This window comes from Mustela nigripes, chromosome 16 (assembly GCF_022355385.1).
Source record: "Mustela nigripes isolate SB6536 chromosome 16, MUSNIG.SB6536, whole genome shotgun sequence".
Lineage (NCBI taxonomy): Eukaryota > Metazoa > Chordata > Mammalia > Carnivora > Mustelidae > Mustela > Mustela nigripes.
In genome coordinates, this window is record NC_081572.1 from 20,066,168 (window position 1) to 20,085,477 (window position 19,310).

At 55.4% G+C, this 19,310-nt stretch overlaps 1 protein-coding gene and 1 pseudogene across 2 annotated transcripts in view; both read left to right on the top strand.

Annotated features, from left to right (window-relative positions):
• Window positions 1–620: 620 nt before the first annotated feature.
• ACLY (ATP citrate lyase) overlaps window positions 621–19,310 on the top strand; it is a 43,221-nt gene continuing 24,531 nt past the window's right edge. The window contains exons 1-14 of one of the 2 annotated variants that reach the window (XM_059380328.1): window positions 621–765; window positions 4,989–5,170; window positions 6,285–6,407; window positions 8,097–8,159; window positions 8,611–8,801; window positions 9,284–9,363; window positions 11,234–11,364; window positions 12,156–12,274; window positions 13,148–13,284; window positions 14,041–14,102; window positions 15,333–15,450; window positions 17,152–17,306; window positions 18,101–18,191; window positions 19,181–19,210. In XM_059380328.1, coding sequence (XP_059236311.1) covers window positions 5,012–5,170; window positions 6,285–6,407; window positions 8,097–8,159; window positions 8,611–8,801; window positions 9,284–9,363; window positions 11,234–11,364; window positions 12,156–12,274; window positions 13,148–13,284; window positions 14,041–14,102; window positions 15,333–15,450; window positions 17,152–17,306; window positions 18,101–18,191; window positions 19,181–19,210 — 1,459 coding nt within the window. In that variant the 5' untranslated portion in view covers window positions 621–765; window positions 4,989–5,011. The remainder of the gene's footprint in view (window positions 766–4,988; window positions 5,171–6,284; window positions 6,408–8,096; window positions 8,160–8,610; window positions 8,802–9,283; window positions 9,364–11,233; window positions 11,365–12,155; window positions 12,275–13,147; window positions 13,285–14,040; window positions 14,103–15,332; window positions 15,451–17,151; window positions 17,307–18,100; window positions 18,192–19,180; window positions 19,211–19,310) is intronic. The other variant, XM_059380329.1, reaches the window with a different exon arrangement.
• Window positions 9,861–11,221, top strand: LOC132004179 (NADH dehydrogenase [ubiquinone] iron-sulfur protein 5-like; annotated as a pseudogene).

Below are 19,310 nucleotides of genomic sequence, written 5' to 3' on the forward strand. Positions count from 1 at the left end.
AAACGGTGTGATAAGCACCCACCAGCCCCACTCACTCCACTCCATTCCGGCCCTATCCCACATTGGGAGGTCTGATCTGATCTCTCAGTCTTGCCCCACCGGCTCAATGGAGAGGGCCCGTGAGCAAATGCAAAAGCAGTCTGCCACAGCTATGTGAAAAGCCGGGCTAAACAACTGGGTTCAGTGTGGTCGATTTTAGGTAGCTGGGATACGGACATTAGTTTCTCCCAAAGGGAGAGAAGGCGGAGTCTCCAGGTCCCCAAAACTGTGCTACAGCCGGATCCGCCAAACCCACCCCCCCATCGCTACCTTCCGAGCGGCGGTCGGCCCAGCCCCTAAGAGATCAGGCCACCGCCCCCTGCCCCGTACTTTCTCCTCGCAGCGTAGCCCGGCCCATCTCCCCACACCGAGGCCCCGCCCCCGTCCCCGCCCCAGTCCTGTGGACTCCGAAGAGGCGGTGCCCGCCAGCCGTCTGGACGGACGCTCCGGATGGACTACAAGTCCCAGCAGCCCTTGAGTCCCGCCCCTGGGGGCGGAGCTATACCGGGCAGCGAATTGGGAGGAGCTCTGGCGCTCAGGCTAGGGAACGCGTGTGACCAATCGCGGGACCTCTCGCGCCGTGAGCCGATGGGGGCGGGGAGAAGCCCGTAGGGGCCAGGACAAAAGCCGGATCCCGGGCGGCTGCGTGAGGCTGGAGCGCTCCGGGCTTTGGGCGCTGAGGCGGGGCCTGCGGAGGGAGCGCCGCGCACGGACTCTTGCAGAGAGGTTAGTAGCGGGCAGCTGCTTTCGCGGGAGGGACCCCACTTGCCCCAGGAGCTTCCTGCCTCCCTCCCCCAACCCGGAACCGCCTTCCCGGACGCCGGCTTGGTGCTCACGTGTCGTCGCTGCACCTGCTTAGAAGTTTTGGGGGTCTTCGCTTTAGGTTAGCCTTCGCTCGGAACCCCGGCCGGTGGCCGCGTGTGGACTACCCCACCCCCACACTCCCGCATTCCAGTTTCTGGGAGTTTGCACAGGGTGTGCCGTCGTACTGGCTTCTCTTCCCTCCGCCAAACTGCATTTGCACTATCCAGGCGCCCCTTACCCCGACCGGGGCCGGTCCTCGAGCCTCTTCGGGCTTTCGCGGGCTCCCTGTTGTCCCCATCCGGGTCTCCCCACCGGATGCGGGGGACGGGAAGTAGAAAGAGTGGTGGCCACTCGCCCCACTCCTACCCGGGCACAGGCCCTTCCTCTGTTTTTCGTGGAGAGTCGACTGAGTCTCGCGCCGAGAAAGTGGAGGGAGCGAGTGGGGCGCGCAGCCTTGGCGGGCCACGCGGGGCCGGGCTGCTCCAGGGTGCCCGAGGCCTGGCCGCGCCGCCAGGACCTGCCTGTGGGGCAGCGGCGCGGGAAGGACTCTCCTCGCCCTGGAGGTGCCGTCGCGCCTAGCGTCTAAGCGACAGATGGCCGGGGTGCCAGTCCCCCTCCCCACCTCAGGCGCTGACATGGAGCCGGCCGAGGCTGGATTCTGAAGGAGCCCGAGGATGCTGCCGCCGCCCTCCTGTAGAGCCTGGCAGAGGGCCAGACCCAGTGCCGTCTGCCCTCTCCAACCTTGGCAGATACGGTGCAATACCGAGGACTTCTGCCACTGGGTGGTCCCCTGGGGTCTGTATGGCTGGAGGACTTTGGAGAGCGGGGAGGAGCAGTGCATGGCAGTTTGGCCAGGCAGCCCACTTCTTCCACTCTTCAACTTTGCTCTTTCAGCCAGCGCAGGTCCTTGAATATCTGAAGTACTGGGTGAGGGAAAGCTGGTAGACCCCAGCTGCCCAGGGCTGGTGATTTTCATTTCTGAGCAACAGAATTTCTGTTCAACAGCGTGGGCCAGCGTGACAGGAAGAGCCCTTGGACATGGGGCAGCGGGTGTTTCTGTCTCCATTCTGACACTATGCTTGCTGTAGTGGGGGACCTTCACAGAGTTCTGCCTCTCCCCTTCACCCCAGGAATTGCTTGTCCTCTCAAAAACAAAACCCACACCAATACTATGGAAGCTAATCTAGAGAAGAGTGCTCTTTGTCTTTCCAGAGAGAGACCCTAAGTAGCATCCCCAGTGCTTCCTCTGCACTGGCTGTGTCCCAGCCGTGCGTTCCCCGGGCACAGGCTCCTTTCATTCAGCCTTGCTGTGGGTTGCTTCAGTCCTCAGTGGCTGCCGTGGAGGAACCCAATCCTGGGTCACTTACCTGTCTGCAGAAAAGACCCCATTCAGCACATAAAGTCCTTCCATCGGGGAGATAGAGTGAGAGAGAAAGAGAGTGTGTATTTGTGGTCAAGTTCCTTGACATGATTACCCCCAAGTGATTTATACTTTTACTTGTTATTAGGTGACCATTCCTGGGGCCCCAAAGCAGACCCCTGGGATCTTAGCTCTGTCCTAAATCCCCCTATCATCAGTTCGACAGCATATTTAGTTCCTGGGGAGGCAGCCTAAGACTTCGGTGGGGTCGATCTCCAGACCCAGATTGGTCTACACTTTTTTTTTTTTTAACACTTAAGTCCCAGTGTCACTAGAGTAGATGCTCATAACAGGTGGTCTGTGGTCACAATCATAAGCACCTTAAAATGATATCCAGGGTCAGGTAGGGGCACATTTTTCTGGGCTTCAGGTGCTCAGGAGTCTGAGACCTCAAATGGGTTAAGAGCCACTGCCCTAGAGAGACTTCTGGGACCCCTCTGAACATTTCATTTGCAAGTTTTCTCCACCCCGGCTACTCCCTGGGTTTGTGAGCCTTACCCTCCATTGGTGACTATGCAGAGGCCAGATTCTTTCCCCACGGTTACTCTATGGTAAATCCTGTCTTGGCCTTGAAAGGGTCTGCCCCATCTAAGCCAAAGTGCTCTGGTGGCATATCTGTTGTTTTGGTAAGCTGGCAAATCTGTTCTATCCTGTATCGTCCCCGTGTTGTGTCTCCTTACCCCACCTCCCTATACGCGGTAGAAATGAACTCTTGGGTCTGAGATTTGATCTGGGGCTCAATAAATTGGAGATTTTTCAGCCTAGAACATCCCTTTTCTCAGCCTTATCCTTTGCCTGCTTTGGAAGGTGCCAGATTGGGGGGTGGGGTGGGGGTTGAGACATTGTTCTGGTAGTGTGTATCAGACTGCTTTCTGCTGGGGAGGCTTAGCTGAGGAGCTCCTTCGTCCTGGAGTTTGATGTGTCTGAACCACTGAGGGTGGTCAGCAGCTGCCCTGAGTCTCCTTTCCCTGTCTGATCTGCCCTGGGTTGCACTCTGTTTGGGAGGTGGGGGCAGGTGTACCCATCTGATTTCAGGACCAGTTTTTCTGGTCTGAAGTCAAGAAGGTTGGGAAATGGAGCTGGAGTGGGTGGGGGGTGGAGGACTATGGGACACTGGGGCCAGCTGAGGCATCGCCTTTGGAAACTCATTTTGAGTTGGAGCCGGAAGTCATCCCAGGGGAAGGCCAGAAAAGGGAACATTTCTTTTGAGCCCCTTCCCAGCTACCCCACTTTGGGCCAGACACCAGACTGAAAGCACCCATTGTGCTAAGCTAGAGACGAGCTGGGAGGCTGAGGGGGCCGGCCAAGCCAGGCTTAGAACCTGAAGCCCCAGCCTGGCCATTTGGGAGAGAAGTGGAGTGTGTCCTCTGGAACTTTGGCCTTCCCCCGAGCTGGGGATGGAGACCAACCTTCCTGGGTGTATAAACGAGCCCAGTCTCTAACCCCACCCTCCTTCATTTGAACTTGACTTTTTTTCCCCAGCAATTTCAGCAGCTTCAGTTCTGGATCTTTGTGGGAGAGAGTGGAATGACTTTTCCTGATCTGGCCAAACTCTTAGCGTGAATGATGGTTTGCTTTCCCTCCTCTTGCCTCTGTTCCTCTTCCCAACTTGCTTCTCTCTCTCTCTACCCTAGAGAGAATGGATGTGTCAGGGCACAGTGGGAGTGGGGGAAGATAAAGAAATTGTCGTCACAGACCCTTCTGTGAGGTGAAGGGGGACCCGGCCTGGCCTTGGGAGAAAAACTCTCAGACTGAGGTGTGAGATTGTCTGGGGACCAGGAATAAGAGGTTTTGGGTTCAAGTCCTGCATCCCCCTGCTTATTAGTTTGACTTTTTGGGCAAGTTACCTTAATTCCTCTGAGCTTTTAGTCCTCATCTAAGAAATGGGTATATTTCAGTGTGCCTCACAGGAGTGTCTCCATGTGTGTGACAGAGGATGACTTCTCCTCCAGTTCTGGCTCAGTTAGAAGTGACCAGTATAGGGCAGTCCCTAGGGAGGCCTGTGTTTTGCTTAGAGCTGGATGATTCAGTGGGGCGGGTGGGATGCACTGAAGGTCACTGTTCCCTTGCCCTGTGTCTGCTCTGAACTCAGGGACGGGAGTCTAGTGTCCTGGGAGAAATAAACTCGGAGATGACGCTTCCTCTTGGCTCCTCGGGGGCTTGATCCTGCTTGAGGTTAAGCAACTCACTGCCTGGCCCTCAGCCTGGTGAGGAGTATAAGTGGGTGAAGTGGGTGAGTCTGGGTGTGGGGGAGACAAAACCTGTAGGGGGAGTAAAGGCAGCATTGCACAATTCTGGCTGGGCGCCCCATAGGTCAGAGAACCAAAGGGTGTGTTCCAGTGTCTGTGTGGGACCTCGGGTGGCACCAGTGCTCCGGTTTGGATCACATCACTGATATTCCTGTCTCCCCATCCAGCTGCCTTTTGTTCCAAGATAAATGTAAGCTGGTTTGCTGAGAAGAAGTAAGAGACCGGGTTGAGGCCAAGAGTCCCGGGGAAGAGGCCACCTTTGTCTTTCTCCATCATCTTCTCTCTCCCATCATTTCCTGATCCTCCTTTCTTGACCCTCAGAAGCGCTCATTGAGATCTCCCTTCCATCCCTCCTGCTGCGCCAGTCCTCATTCCCTCTCTTGAGGAGCACCGAGATCTGGTTTTATTGTTTGGGGGCCACAAGACATGGGTCTGTTTCCCCTGCCCCCTCCCACCAACTCCTGTTCCCCCACCAGGTAGAGCAGGTCCCTCTGCAGCCATGTCGGCCAAGGCGATTTCGGAGCAGACTGGCAAAGAACTCCTTTACAAGTACATCTGCACCACCTCGGCCATCCAGAACCGGTTCAAGTATGCCCGGGTCACCCCTGACACAGACTGGGCCCGGCTGCTGCAAGACCACCCTTGGCTCCTCAGCCAGGTGAGCCCGCCCTCGCCGGACCCTTCTTCCGTGCCCGGGGTCAAAGGAAGAGGAAGGATGGGTTTGGTGGAGACGGCGTAGCAGGTCACGTGATAGCAGACTGCTCACATCGTTGGGCAGCATGCAGTGGGCCGAGCGGGGTTTCATGTTCTGCCGTGGGCCCCACATGTCAAGGTGCCCTGGGAGAGCACGTGGGCTTGGAGCTAGAAAAACTGGAGTCCAGATCGAAGCTCTCTGTTGATAAACCATGTCACCTGGAGCAAGCCGTTTTACCTTTCTTGAGTGTCCGGTTCCCCGTCTGTCGGACTGGTGGAACACTCACCTGTGAGCTGTCCGGTTCAGCAGTAATGTCTGGAAAGCATTCAGTGTGCCAGCCGGCACTTGGTCGGTGCTCAGGGAAAGTAGTGTGTGCCCCATTCCCCCAGGTAGACACAGCAGGAATGTCAAAGGTCTATGAGGAAGCGTGCCATGGGCTCTGTGTAGAGTGGCCAGCAGCCTTGGGCGGCCAGCGTGGAGTTGAGCCTCCTCTGTCCGGCTCCCTGCAGGGCCACTGTTGGGAAGGGGAGACTTCCCGGGCGTGGCCCAGGGAGCAGGACCAGGACCCATGGCGGCTTCCGGGGGTGCGTGTTCCGTCCCACTGCCTCAGGAGGTGATGCCTCCCCTGGCTCACAGTGTGTGAGCGGCGCTTAGGGTCTACTTGCTGGCCTTATCGGCAGGATCGAGGACCGGGATGGAACTGACCAGATCTCTAAGGTCCTTTGTCACCCCAGGGCTATCCCTCTGCCCCTCCTTTTGGAGCACAGGTGCTGGTCCATATTCTGAGGATTTCATGGTTCAGTGAAGCTAAGATAGCACATAGGGAGGTTAGGGAATCACTCATTCAGCTGGTACTCCGTGCCAGGCCCCATCCTAGGCACGGATGGCTCTAGATCCTTGGCTGTCAAAAGAAAGGTGTAGGCTGGGATAGGGGAGGGAAGCTTCTAGGAGTTGACCTGAAGAATGGGTAAGTGGATTGGAAGCCATACAGGCTGTTCTGTGCTTTGGGACCCCAAACTATAGCCTTTGGCTCTCCTTTTTCTTTCCTTGCTCTAAGTACAAACCCCTCTCATTCCAGAGCTTGGTGGTCAAGCCAGACCAGCTGATCAAACGGCGTGGAAAGCTAGGCCTTGTGGGAGTCAACCTCACTCTGGAAGGCGTTAAGTCCTGGCTGAAACCACGGCTGGGGCAGGAGACCACCGTGAGTGCATGGGAACAGCCGGGGTGGAGGCAATGTGGGAACAGAAGCAGATGCGGTCCCCTCCAGATCAGGAGGGTGCGTGGATCACCCCACACCCAGCCACCCTGCAGCGTGGGGAAGGCGAGGGTCCCGCAGGGCTAACTTGAGCAGGAGGGCCAGGCCTGCTGATCGCTTCCAGCTCTGCCATCGGTGAATGGCAAGATGGGCTGCAGAGTCACCCCAACACAGTTTCTGGCCAGGTGGAAACGGTCTGTTTCTTAAAGGCAAACATGGAGATGGGTCTCTGAGGCCCTTTCTGGGAACTCCATTCTTTTCAGTTTCCAGAAAGGGCACGGCAGCTCATGACGTGTATATCTAAGAGGGTGGGTAAGAAGAAGTTCCAGAAAGGAGAGGCAGACTCGTTTAGGCAGAGACATTATGGGGCCAGAGCCTCGGATGAGGCTGTGAATACTGAAGGGTAAATTCGGTTCTTGGCTTCTCCCAGCTTGGTGGTTAATGTCAGCTCTGGAGATGAATGCTAGAGGGAGAGATGGTTCGGGAAGATCTAGGAGAGGCTCGGGGATAAAATTGTGGTTCTCCTTCTTGCTATTACAAGGGTCTGGGAAACAGGAAAGGGGGAGGGGGCTGAGGCGTCCCCGAGACCGGGGAGGGTGTGCTGTCCTGTCTTGGGTGACTGTGACCAGGAGTGTGCTGTCCTCTCCCTTGGCTGTCCCAGAAGTAGGATGAGGATGGTGGTGGAGCCAGCTTTCTCTCTCTCTGGTCTTTCTGAAATCAGCTCTTTGTGGTAATTTCCCAGTTTCTGGCTCTTGGAGTAAAGAGGGCTTTTGAAAGTCACTCGTGGACCAGGGGGCAGAGGGATCTTGACTGGCCTTTGTGCTTGCAGGCCTGTGGGGAGAGAACCGCAGGGTTGGGGGCTGAGTGGTACCCCCATGGCAGTCCTCATGCTCCCTTCTCCTTGGCTGGCTGTTGGGAGGGGGATGTCAGCGCCTGCAGGAGCGGGTCATTACCTCTGACAGATCACTGTCTGGTCCCTGACTCAGCAGTGACGCATGCGGGCGGGCGGGGGCTTCGGGACACACTGGGATGAGGGCTGTCTAGCCTCAGTGGCTGCCAGGAACACACTCAAACTGATTAGCTCTGCAGGCCTGTTGTCCTCAGCCAGAAAAGTGTGCGTGAAGTGTCCCCACACCCCACCACCGCCTCCCGCTCCCATCCCTGCTCATTCCTTGGGCCTGGACTTCCGTCCTTGGTCTGGGTTTCTCTGCTTGAGCTCTGGGATGGAGAGCCTTGATTGGTCTGGGCTCTTTAATTTGTGCGACTGATGGCAGGAGGGAGAGGACTCCTGATGTCTGTGCTTCAGGGCTGGGGCAGTGTTGTCAGCCTAGCTCATTTTGTCAGCCTCAGAGAGGAGGCAGAACAAGAAGGTGTGAGGTCAATACACTTCCAGGTGTGGCCACCACAGGGGCAGTGGGCGGAAGAGGGGGATCTCGTGGAGACTGCTGTAGCTTAGGGGTCTGGACACATTGCCCTGGTTTCTGGAAAAATCTCTCTCTGTCAGATGTTGTGGCCTTAGTACTTGGGTCCCGCCTCTGATGGGATGGCCGGGTGGAGGGAGCAGAGGGCAGCTGTCCTGCTCTGGGGAGCAAGGCCTGCTGTCCATCTAGACTTCAGCTTCCTCAATCCCCACAGGTGGGCAAGGCCAGAGGCTTCCTCAAGAATTTTCTGATCGAGCCCTTCGTTCCCCACAGTCAGGTATGTGTGAGGTAGCTCCAAGCTGGGTCCTCTCCCTCCTCCCTTTGTGTTTGTTGACCCTAAAATGCGAAAGGAAGAAATCAAGCTGCTGGAGAAAAGTCAAAGGGACCACAGTCTCTGAAGTTGTACCTAGGGTCTGAGGGTGCCATGGAGCAGGGAGGCCAGAGACGGAGCAGGGAGGAGTGGGGGTTGGTCACAGAGGGGGCTGCTCAGTGCTCGGATGAGAAGGACTTGAATTGAAGGCAGGCACCCTTCCCCAGGTCAGGTCCCTGTGCCTGAGGCTGGACTGTCAGCTAGCTAGGCAGTGGCCTCTTCTCTCCCCTTCCTCTGAGGGGAAGATGGTGCACAGGTATCCTGGGTGAGTGCTCTAGGGCTTTAGAAATGAGACCGCAGGGGCTGGACTCGCCAGTTCAGTGCTCCTCAACTACGTGGTGCTGCCTTCCCCTTCAAGGCAGAGGAGTTCTACGTCTGCATCTATGCTACCCGAGAAGGGGACTACGTCCTGTTCCACCATGAAGGTGGGGTGGATGTGGGCGACGTGGATGCCAAAGCCCAGAAAATGCTCGTTGGCGTGGACAAGAAACTGAATCCTGAGGATGTCAAGAAACACCTGTTGGTCCATGCTCCTGGAGACAAGAAAGAGTTGAGTGAGAGGGAGGGCTGGCAGGGGGCGGCAGGGGGGGCGGCAGGGGGGCGGCAGCGGCTGACAGCTCTGGGCATGGAGCGGGGAAGGAGGCAAGGCCGGCTTCCCTGTGTGGGCGTCCACCCTGCCTCACCCCAGCATCTGGGTGGGAGGGTAGGTACAGTCCTTCCCTGTCCCGAGGAGGGTGTTGGGTGCTGACGGGAGGCTGGCTCAGACTGAAACACGTTGTCTGTGTCTGTCACCTCGCTGCCCCTGTCTGTCTGGCGCCGCCGCCTCCAGCTTCATGCCTGACAGCTCCTTTCCGCCTCAGTGGCTGAAGAGTGATGTCCAGAGAGCAGGGTTCACTGAGGAAAGAGAGAGGGTGGCAGGGCCAGTATGGGGAAGTGGAGCTGTCGGTGGCAGTGAGAGATTGTTGGGGGGCTGCTGAGCCCGCTCCCTGGCTCCCTGAGGACTGACCATCCCTCTCTCCTTCCTCCTTTAGGATTCTGGCCAGTTTTATTTCCGGCCTCTTCAATTTCTATGAGGATTTGTATTTCACCTACCTCGAGATCAACCCCCTTGGTAACTGGCTGTGTTGGGGGAGGGAGGGTACTGAGCAAGGGGCAGTTATAACAGGGTCCTGGTGCCTGTGGTAACCCTGGCCTTGACCTTGGGAACATCAGACTGGCCCCCCCACCCCGCTGCCCCCACTTATAGAGGGCACTATAGACTGGTGTATGTTTGCAGAGGGATATCTGGGCTCATGGAGTGCAGTCTCCTGTTTCTGAGCTCTCAGAAAACAGTGGTTATCCCTCTTCTAAACCAACCCCAGCTTTCTTCGATTTTAATTTCTTCTGTGTTGGGGAAGTCCTGATTTTGACCTGGCTCTCTCCTGTGGTTATTCCTGCCAGTGGCTTAAGCCGAGCTACCAGGATTTGGGCTGCCTCTGCACTGACTTGACACTCAGGCCCTTCTGTCCCCGCTGTGCCCCTGGAGCAGCTTCCAGGGGTGGGTCTGTCACTGAGCCCCAAGGCTGGGAAGACATTAGTCCCAGCCTCTGGGCTGTGAGGGAGGAAGGTGGTAAGAGCTGGCTATGGCCAGGGCTGCTCAGGGCAAAGTCTGGTTCCAGATTCCAGCTGGGGATGCAGCCCCTAGAAGGAACCAGATGGCTCTCTGCTAACTTCATTAACTAAATGGCCCTGGGGTAAACGGAGGGTGTGCATCCAGTTAGTCAGCAGTAAATGAATCCTGGCTGGGGGCCCAGTGCATCCCATGGCTCCTCACTCACCTAGACACTTAAGGTTTCCCATAGCCAACCCCAGGACACGGATATGTCCACCCCTGGGGGCAGGGTTTGTCTCCCAACAGCAGCCTGTACCTTAACACTTTTCTTTTTAAGGGCAAGGCTGTGGAAGGGTGAATGGTTAGGTTGAAGGCGTGGAATGCAGCGTTTAAGAAAAAGTTGAAAAATTGCCACGGTGAGATCATCTAGTAGTGGCAGCCAGCGAGGAGACAAGAGCATGGCTGCGTGACGTCATGCCTCTCTTTGATGCGCAGGGAAGGCTGGTCCTTAACTTAGATCGCTGGGTGACAATCCAGAGTGCTCAGAATCGCGAGATTCCAGGTCGATGTTATACTTTTGAGAAAGAATGAATAGGACGTGCACCTGGAATCCGTGGTCCCCGTACAGAGAAAGAGTTTGAGACAGAATTTGATGATTTCGTAGAATGTCTGCTTCGGCAGAAAACGATGGAACGTCTAAGTGACGTCAGGAGGCAGCAGGATAAACTAATAAAGGAAGGAAAGTATGCGCCTCCACCTCCCCACGTGGGATCCCAGACCCGGAGCAGAGCTGCTGCTGACGGCTGGAGGCTGATTTTCTTGTTCTTTCTTCTCCCCAGGAAAGTTCAGTTACTAAAAACCTCTTTGTGAAAGTGTCTAAAAATAAAGGATTGCTCTATCCTGTTAAAAAAAAAAAAAAAGAAAGAAAAAATTGCCGGGTTAGTTAAGAGTCCAACTCCTGATTTCTGCTCAGGTCATGATCTCATAGGTCATGGGATTGAGGGGTGGGGCTCAGCACTCAGCAGGGAGTCGCTTCTTTCCTTCTCCTTCTCCTTCTGCCCCTCCCCCGACTTGCACACCTCCCCCCTAAATAAATACATACATACGTACATACATAAATCAATAGTTTTTAAAAATTGTCATGGCAACTAAAACAGACTTCCCTGTCACTTTACCTATAGGTCAGAGTAGAGGGGCGTGTTCTTAAATTATTTATTTTTCTTTTAATGGGGTACTGTGTGGAAGGGCCATCTGTTTTTTTTGTGGAGCTGGGTAGTTGCTGGGTCGGGGTGGGACCCGGGAGTGGGTGGTTGGTGTCTGGAGAAGCCTGTGGAGGGGTTTGGAGATTCCACCCAGGGCCTGCCTCTGATTGCCTCTGTTTTTCTCACAGTTGTGACCAAAGATGGCGTCTATGTCCTTGACTTGGCGGCTAAGATAGATGCCACAGCCGACTACATCTGTAAAGTGAAGTGGGGTGATCTAGAGTTCCCTCCTCCCTTCGGGCGGGAGGCTTACCCAGAGGTAAGGCTGCTGTGGGGAGGAGGTGGTGGGTGAGGGGGCCCTGGGAGAAGGTGACTGGTCTCAGGGGAACATCAGGGCACCACCACCACCACCACCCCTGCCGCCATGGGCTATATATTTGGCAGGAAAGGAAGGTTGAGAACCATTTAATTTTCTTAAAACCCCAAAGGAGGTGGGGGTGGGAGTCAGCCAAGCCTCTGAATCCTGGCCAGAAATCCTTTTAGACTTCTCTCTCAATCAACCTCCCTGGGCTCTTAACTTGATTTGTCGATAATTCCAAGTGGCTCTTGCTAATCCTGCCGGAGGAAGGTAGTTCTCTTGGCCACTTGCTGAGAATTTTAATTGCTCTTTCCCACCACCCCATCCTCTCAAGAGGTCCTCAGCAGGATCAGGCCTATGAGTCATAACCCGGGCCAGGGGAAGAGGTTGGGCGGGGAGAAGGGATGGGGCCTGTGATGAGCCAGGCAGGCAGACGTTGGGTGTGGGGGGCCGTGATAGCAGCAGGGTGACCTAGTGAGGCTTGGGACTTGGGCAGAGGGCCAGGGACTTGAGGTCAGAGACAAAGGAGTTGGGAAGTTTGTCCCCAGGTCGTGGCTATGGCCATACGTGATTTCGGTACTGGAGGACGTCCTCGTGTTTCATCCCAGGCACTTAGGATCCTGCACAACTCCTCTCCCTGACTCTATCAAGGCTTCAGGACCTCTTTATGTATCTCCAGGGAAAGAGGCAGGGTCCTGGGACCCAGTGAAGGGGGTATCCCCAGGACCCACCTGTTGCTCTCTGGTCCCTAGGAGGCTTACATTGCAGACCTGGATGCCAAAAGTGGGGCGAGCCTGAAGCTGACCTTGCTGAACCCCAAGGGAAGGATCTGGACCATGGTGGCTGGAGGCGGTGCCTCAGTCGTGTACAGGTGACAGAGGGGCTGCTGCAGGGAGTGGCAGCCGGGTCTGCCCGGAGTCCACATGTGCGTAGTCTGGATCAAATTGCCTCCCCTCCGAGTAGGGGTTGGGAATCTTCATTTTCTCCCCATGGTGCAGAACAGAGGCTCTGGTGAAAGCCTGTCCTCTATGCTGTCTTCTGCAACTTTCTTGTTTGCTTCCAAATGAGGTCACTTTTATTAGTTTTAATCTTTGTAGTTAACAATACATGCTTCATGCGGAGGTGTAGTAAATACAGAGAAGAACCTGAAGGTAACCCTTGCCTGGCTGTTCCCCCACCCCTCCTTCCTTTCCAGCTGTTTTAATGCCCGTGTATGTCTTCATACTTTCACACTTTATAGGAATATTAGGCTCATATTCTATACTCTTTGTGATAATTAGTGGTTTTTGTTTAAAGCACAGTAGGGATCTGCTCATTCCCAGGCAGGAGGCTGCTGTGTTCCCTTCTGTGCCTGGCTCAGCCCTCCTCTGGCTGCAACCATTTCACTCCTCCACTGGGCAGCCCGGCAGGGACTCCTGGCAGGGATTCCTGGACTGCATGGTTTTTCTTTATGTCTGGAAGTGCTCCTTGTTCCCTTGACTTCCCAGTGCGGTGGGGAAGTGTCCGTCCTGAGCCCCACGATGGCCTGGGGCTAGCAGAGCTTACTGCCAGGGAGAGCCTGAGGCAGTGCAGTTCACTTTCAGGTGTGACTGTGGTGGACCATGGAGGGTCTGAGGCCCAAGGGGTCAGTCCTATAGGCTGACTCTAGGGCTCTGGGGGCACCTGCTGTCCTCCTCAGCACCAGGCTGCCACCCTCTGCCACTGGAGTCCGAGCCAGCCTTGACTTCTTGTATCTCCCCGGCAGTGATACCATCTGTGACTTAGGGGGTGTCAACGAACTGGCAAACTATGGGGAGTACTCGGGCGCCCCCAGCGAGCAGCAGACCTATGACTATGCCAAGACGATCCTCTCCCTCATGACCCGGGAGAAGCACCCAGATGGTGAGACACACATGCTCTTTCCCCAGGATGGCCCCTTGTGCTGTAGTGGGAACAGCTCTGGGCGAGGACACACTGGGGTGGTGGTCCTGGTCCTTTGCGGCCTGGGATTAGTCACCTAGCTTCTGGACCTCTGTTTCTCCAACTCTGCAATGGGCAGTGTAGCCTCTGTCGGATGGGGAGCTCCGGGGAGGCAAGGAAGTGATGTATACAGAGAGCCCTACGAGCAGGTGCAAGGGCGGACGTAGCCATGTGCTCTTACTGCCGTAAGCTCGGATCTTAGTGGCCTGCTTTTTTTTTTACATTTGTTGTTGGGTTTTTTTGTTGTTTGTTTGTTTGTTTTAGTGGCCCACTTCTATGTTTACTATCTGGGCTGTGGGATTCCCAGCTTCCCTTTACCACCTGTCCAGTATTTGGGGATTAAGTCTACCAGCTCCCCTTCCCTTGAGCCAGAAGAGATTCCGACCGGGGTTATCCACAGACCAAACTGAGTTTCTGAGTGCCAGTCAGGAACAATATAGAGGTTTGGTGGGTTTTCATTAACCACCTGCTTGGTGAGGCAGGTGATGGGAAGCCTAGTTGGTTAAGACTGAATGGATGTTGGGGAGGCCAGACTGCTCCCCACCGCACCCAACCCCTGTACTGATACCTCTTAACGCTTGGGGGACCTTTGCTTAGAGAGGAGAGAATACCCGCAATTGGATTTCTGGTAAGACGTTCAAGTCTGCCTTTCTAATGACCCTTCTCCTCCAAACACAGGCAAGATCCTCATTATCGGAGGCAGCATCGCAAACTTCACCAATGTGGCTGCCACGTTCAAGGTAACCAGCCATGGAGGGCTGTGCAGTTTCTGGTGAATGTAGGTTTGGGGGAAGCCAGGAGGGGAGGTTTCTGTAAGCCAGGTTTGAGGCAGAAACTGGGTTCCATGATGTACCCATTTCAGTAGGGGCTCTTGTCCTGGGGTTCCTTGTTGGGGATGCTGAAGACACTGGGATAGATTCGGGTCTTCTCCAAAAGGTCAGAATGAGGAAAATGGTCCAATGATCTGGGGCCCTTGTTCTTTCAGCCAGGGCCTGTCAGCCCGGGTCCCTGTGCACAGATCAGGGGCATCGGCACAAAGTTCAGAGTGTGAGGCTGGTCAGGAAGGGCGACAGCACTAACGGGGCTCGAGAGTCTCATCCCCTTCTGAGCAGCCACCTCAGGAGGCCAAGTCTTGCTCCGTACCATCCAGTGCTCAGTGGGGCTCTTCAGAAGAGCTTGTCCTACCTGGTAGTCACGTGTAAGTTTTGAGAGTAATGAATAAACAAATGTCAGCCTTCAAAGTGATCCCTGAAGAAGCAGGGGACCAGGCCTCATCAGTCTTGCCTAAAACAGGGTCTCCTTAATTGTTCCTGATCAGCAGACAGATGGGAAGCAGGTGAACCTTCACAGCTTTGTGCTGACTTCCACACAACTGTGTAGTCCAGTGGAGGTCTTGGTAGGTAGGGTGCTCGGGTCTGGGGCTGGACCAGGTTTATAGCTTCAGGTGCAGTGCCATGGGTGACAGATGTCACATTCTGGACCCTGTAAACTTACCTCCTGTCTGGGGAGACAGAACTCCGTACACACCTGTTCTCCCAGATTGTTTCCAAGGTAGCTACTCATTACAAGCTCCCCAAAATTGCTGGAGGAAGTTTTAGAAGGAGTTGGATGTTTAAGTGGATCGTGGCCTGATAGCTCGGAGAACTCTTGCCTAGGACCCTGGCCTCGATTTCCCCCGAAACTGTAGTTAGTGACAAGGCTGACAGGAGCCAGCATCCCTGCGCATTGAGGGGTGTGACTCCCAGGTACCTCAGCAATAGCTCGTGTGCCCGCAAGTCCTGGGCCTTTTGGTTACTCGTGGGTGGTCTAGTCCACATGTGTGAAATTCTTGCCTGCCATGGCCTGCCTGCCTTCTTCGCCAGAAGCATCTCTCATGGCGTACACCCTGGCGTGTTTATCAGGGTTATAAATAATTGACTTAGGACTGCCTGATTTTTAGTCATATGTCTGTTGGCCCTTCATGCTTCCAGGGCATCGTGAGAGCAATTCGAGATTACCAGGTCCCCCTGAAGGAGCATGAGGTCACCATCTTTGTCCGAAGAGGTGGCCCCAACTATCAGGAGGGCTTGCGGGTGATGGGAGAAGTCGGTAAGACCGGGGGGACCTTTTCTCTGCCTCCTTGGGTTTCCTGGAAGCGGGTCGGTCCTCAGACACTTGCTCACGCAACCCCCTTTCTGGATGGGCAGCTTGCTTCAGCATCCACTCTCTCTGCTCCTGCGGTCAGAGCCCCGGCCCTAAACTTCGCAAAGCATTGCTGTTCAGCTGCGTGACAAATATTTGTGGAACACCGGCCCTGTGACAGCAGGCCCTTGTGCTGCTGAGAACAGGGACTGTCCTGTCAGGTAGCACAAGGTACTGGGAAAGCAAACAAAGCCGAAGGGAAGGATAGCGTGTGTGGGAGGGGACAGGGCCAGTTTTAATGGGGTGATCAGCAAATGCTTCACCAAGAAGGTGACATTTGAGCAGTGAGCTAGAGGAGAGGAGGGAGCAGCTCTGGTGGCTGTGGTGGGAAAGGCAAGTTCCAAGGGCCTGCTGCTCTGTGGGACCAGCGGTCAGGGCTGAGGGAGCAAAGGCGGGGTGTTGGCAGGCAAGGCAGAGAGGCGGCAGGGGCTGTGTGGAGCTGGTCCAGGTGCCGGGAGCACTTGGCCATGTCCCTGGGCTGGCAGCCTGTGGAAGACTTTGTGGTTGGAAGGGTTGTTTGGCTGCCTGGGGGATAGCAGGTTCAGAGGCAGGAAGCGAAGGGGGAGAGGAGGCGAAGGGCAGGTAACTAGTAGGATGGAGAGCATCGTCTCTCACTGAGACGAGGTGCAAGAGCGTGCTGGCATCTGCCTTGGTTTCTTTTCTTCATTCTGCATTTTTCGGTTCTCTGGCAGATTCATGAGACCTCACCTTTGGGGCTTTCCAGAAGCTGGGGGACCTCCTCTAGGTCTGGACTAAGATTGTGTCTCCCTAAGTTGACCTCACTGAGCCTGAGATACGTGAACTTGGTCACCAGCAGCTTTGGTCTTTAGTGTAGCCCCCTTTGCTCAGAGCAGTTATGTGTGGGCCAGGGGTTCACCCCTTGAGGTGTCAAGAGAGGGGACAGGATGCTCTTGCTCAGGATACATGCTGTGCCCTTTGACCGGAAGGGCGAAAGCTTTTCATCCTCCCGTGTTCCCAAATCTGGTGGATGTGGCAAATGGGAGTCCACCTACGTCACTCAAAGGGGTGCCCGTCCTCATTTTCACCTACAGCTCAGTTCCTGCCACGGGGACAGCACAGTGAATGTTCATCACAGACCACTAAGCTCAGAGGACATTAAGCAAGTAAATGATTACTAGAAGATGCTGTCCAGTGGGCATGTGTGCATACAGTGAGGCGGCAGGGTGGGGGGGGGGCAGGGAAGGCCTTCCTTGAGAGGTGGCACTCAGGCTGAGCTGAGAGACGGGAGGGCTCTGAGCAGAAGAAGGAGGAGGAGGGCCAGGGCCCTGAGGAATTGAGCCCGGGAGATCGGGAGCAGGGGCCAGGCCACGCACACGTCGAGGTCAAGGGTTTGGAGAGCCAGTGACCAGAGGCCAGCAGAACCATGCAGACCTTCCTAATTACACTCACAGCTGCTCCAGGGTATCTGGAAAGCTTCTTTCTTGTTCTTAACAGCAGGTGGTCTTTACAAAGAGGTGTTTGGTAGTGAAAATAGGGCATTTGGTCTGCCCTGGATAACTGGTCTTGTGCAGGGGCCTCTACAGAGTCATACGGACTTGGGTGTTTACTTAGAAACTTGAATGACGGACTCTTTTCTTTCCCTCACAGGGAAGACCACTGGGATCCCCATCCATGTCTTTGGCACAGAGACTCACATGACAGCCATCGTTGGCATGGCTCTGGGCCATCGGCCCATCCCCAACCAGCCACCCACCGCGGCCCACACTGCAAACTTCCTCCTCAATGCCAGCGGGAGCACTTCGGTAGGTGCCCCCTGCCCTCTACCTTAAAGCATGCCTCCCTTCCATCCAGAACACGGTGTCCCTGCACGGTCCCTAGCCATCTTGGGGCACCGGGGAAAGACAGATTGGTTTCTTTTTTTTTTTTTTTTTAAGATTTTTATTTATTTGACAGATAGAGATCACAAGTAGACAGAGAGGCAGGCAGAGAGAGAGAGAGGAGGAAGCAGGCTCCCTGCTGAGCAGAGAGCCCAATGCGGGGCTCGATCCCAGGACCCTGGGACCATGACCTGAGCCGAAGGCAGAGGCTTTAACCCACTGAGCCACCCAGGCGCCCCGACAGATTGGTTTCTCTATATCTGCCAGTTTTTTCCTGCCCAAGCAAGGTAGTATGATGGAAAGACCAGGGGGTTTTATTACTTTAGGTTTTTAAGTAAGCTCTACACCCAGCATGGGGCTTGAACTCACAACCCAAGATCAAGAGTCGCACATTCCACTGACTAAGCCAGCGAGGTGCCCCTGGACTAGGGGGCTTAAAATCAGACCAGAGTTCAAATCATGTTGAGAGCAGGACCTTGGCGGGTGTCATACCTCTCAGAGCCTCAGTTTGCTCATCTGTGACATGGGACAATACTAATTCCCAACTCAAGAGGGCTGTTAGGATGATAGTTTTGGAAGCACTTTGTAGAGAATAGTTCTGTACATGGTTCGTGTGACCCCATTTCTTTGGGCCTTAAGGACCCAAAGCTTAAGGACCAATAGCTCTTTTTCCCAGTTGCTATCCGTGATTCTTACTCTGTCTCCTTATCCCTCCCCAGACTCCAGCCCCCAGCAGGACGGCATCTTTCTCTGAGTCCAGGGCCGATGAGGTGGCACCCGCAAAGAAGGCCAAGCCTGCCATGCCACAAGGTAACTTGTGGGCCCTCCCCGCTGCCCCCACCCCAGTCCACCTGCCCTGTCCAGGCCCTACAGGGGCACTGGAACAAGGTTGGGGCTTTGCTGTAAGAGTGGGCATGGCAGATGGGCCTAAATGGACATGAGGACATGAAGACTCAGGCCTTCCTAAGCCTTCCCAGAAATACCCGGAGGTGGCGAGGCCCTCCAGACTCTGCTTCTCAGTGGAGAGCAGGAGCCCAGAGCTGGGACGGCAGGGCAAGCGCCCATGTGGTAGTTCCTGCGCATCCCACCTTCTGGGGTACTTCTGAAGCCCCCCCGCCCTTTCTTTGAGCCCACCATAAGAGCCCATGTTGATAACCAGCCCATCTGCTTGTTGCCTCCCCTGTCAGGGAGGTCAGGGAGGTCAGGTCTGCATCCTCTGGTTCGTCAGACGTGACCCCTGCCAGCTGGCCCTTGCAGCCCGGGTGAGATAATAGGTGTTGATCCGCACAGGGCTGGTGCGGCCTCTTCCTGGTGCAGACAGCGTGCGCTTGAGGCATTTTGTGAACTAGCTCCACCGGCTCCGGGCATTTGAGATTGTAAGCTGTTTCTCAGCCACCAACTTTGTCTCCAGCACAGGGACAGACCCCAGTGACCTACTCATCTTACTGTGCTTCAGGGGGACAAACACGGGGCTTGGCTTTATGAGGGTGGGATCTGGCCCGCCGCCCCTCCACCAGGCTGGGGGCCTCTGGTGTTCAGCAACCCCTCCAGGCCTTCTTGCCTCTCCTGCCCCCTCTCTGGCCCTTTGGTTTTGCCCTTTCTTGCTTCTGCTCTGCCGATCAGTGCTCTCTTCTCTTCTGTTGGCTTCACTCCTGTCTGTTGTGAAACAGATGAGAGACAGGGAGGGCATCAGCCCTGTGAGGCTTGTCTTTGGGACCCTTCCCTCTTCCCACCCTCTCCCTCCAAAGTCTCCAGCCACCAGCAGGTGACTCAGCTGCCTTGGTCATTTTCTTTGACAGATTCAGTCCCAAGTCCAAGATCCCTGCAAGGTAGGATGCCTCCACCCCGCCCCAGTCCTGTGTGTGGCTTTGTTAGTGGGTTTTAGTATTTACTATGTGCTTTGTTTCCCGCCCCACACCCAAGTCCTAG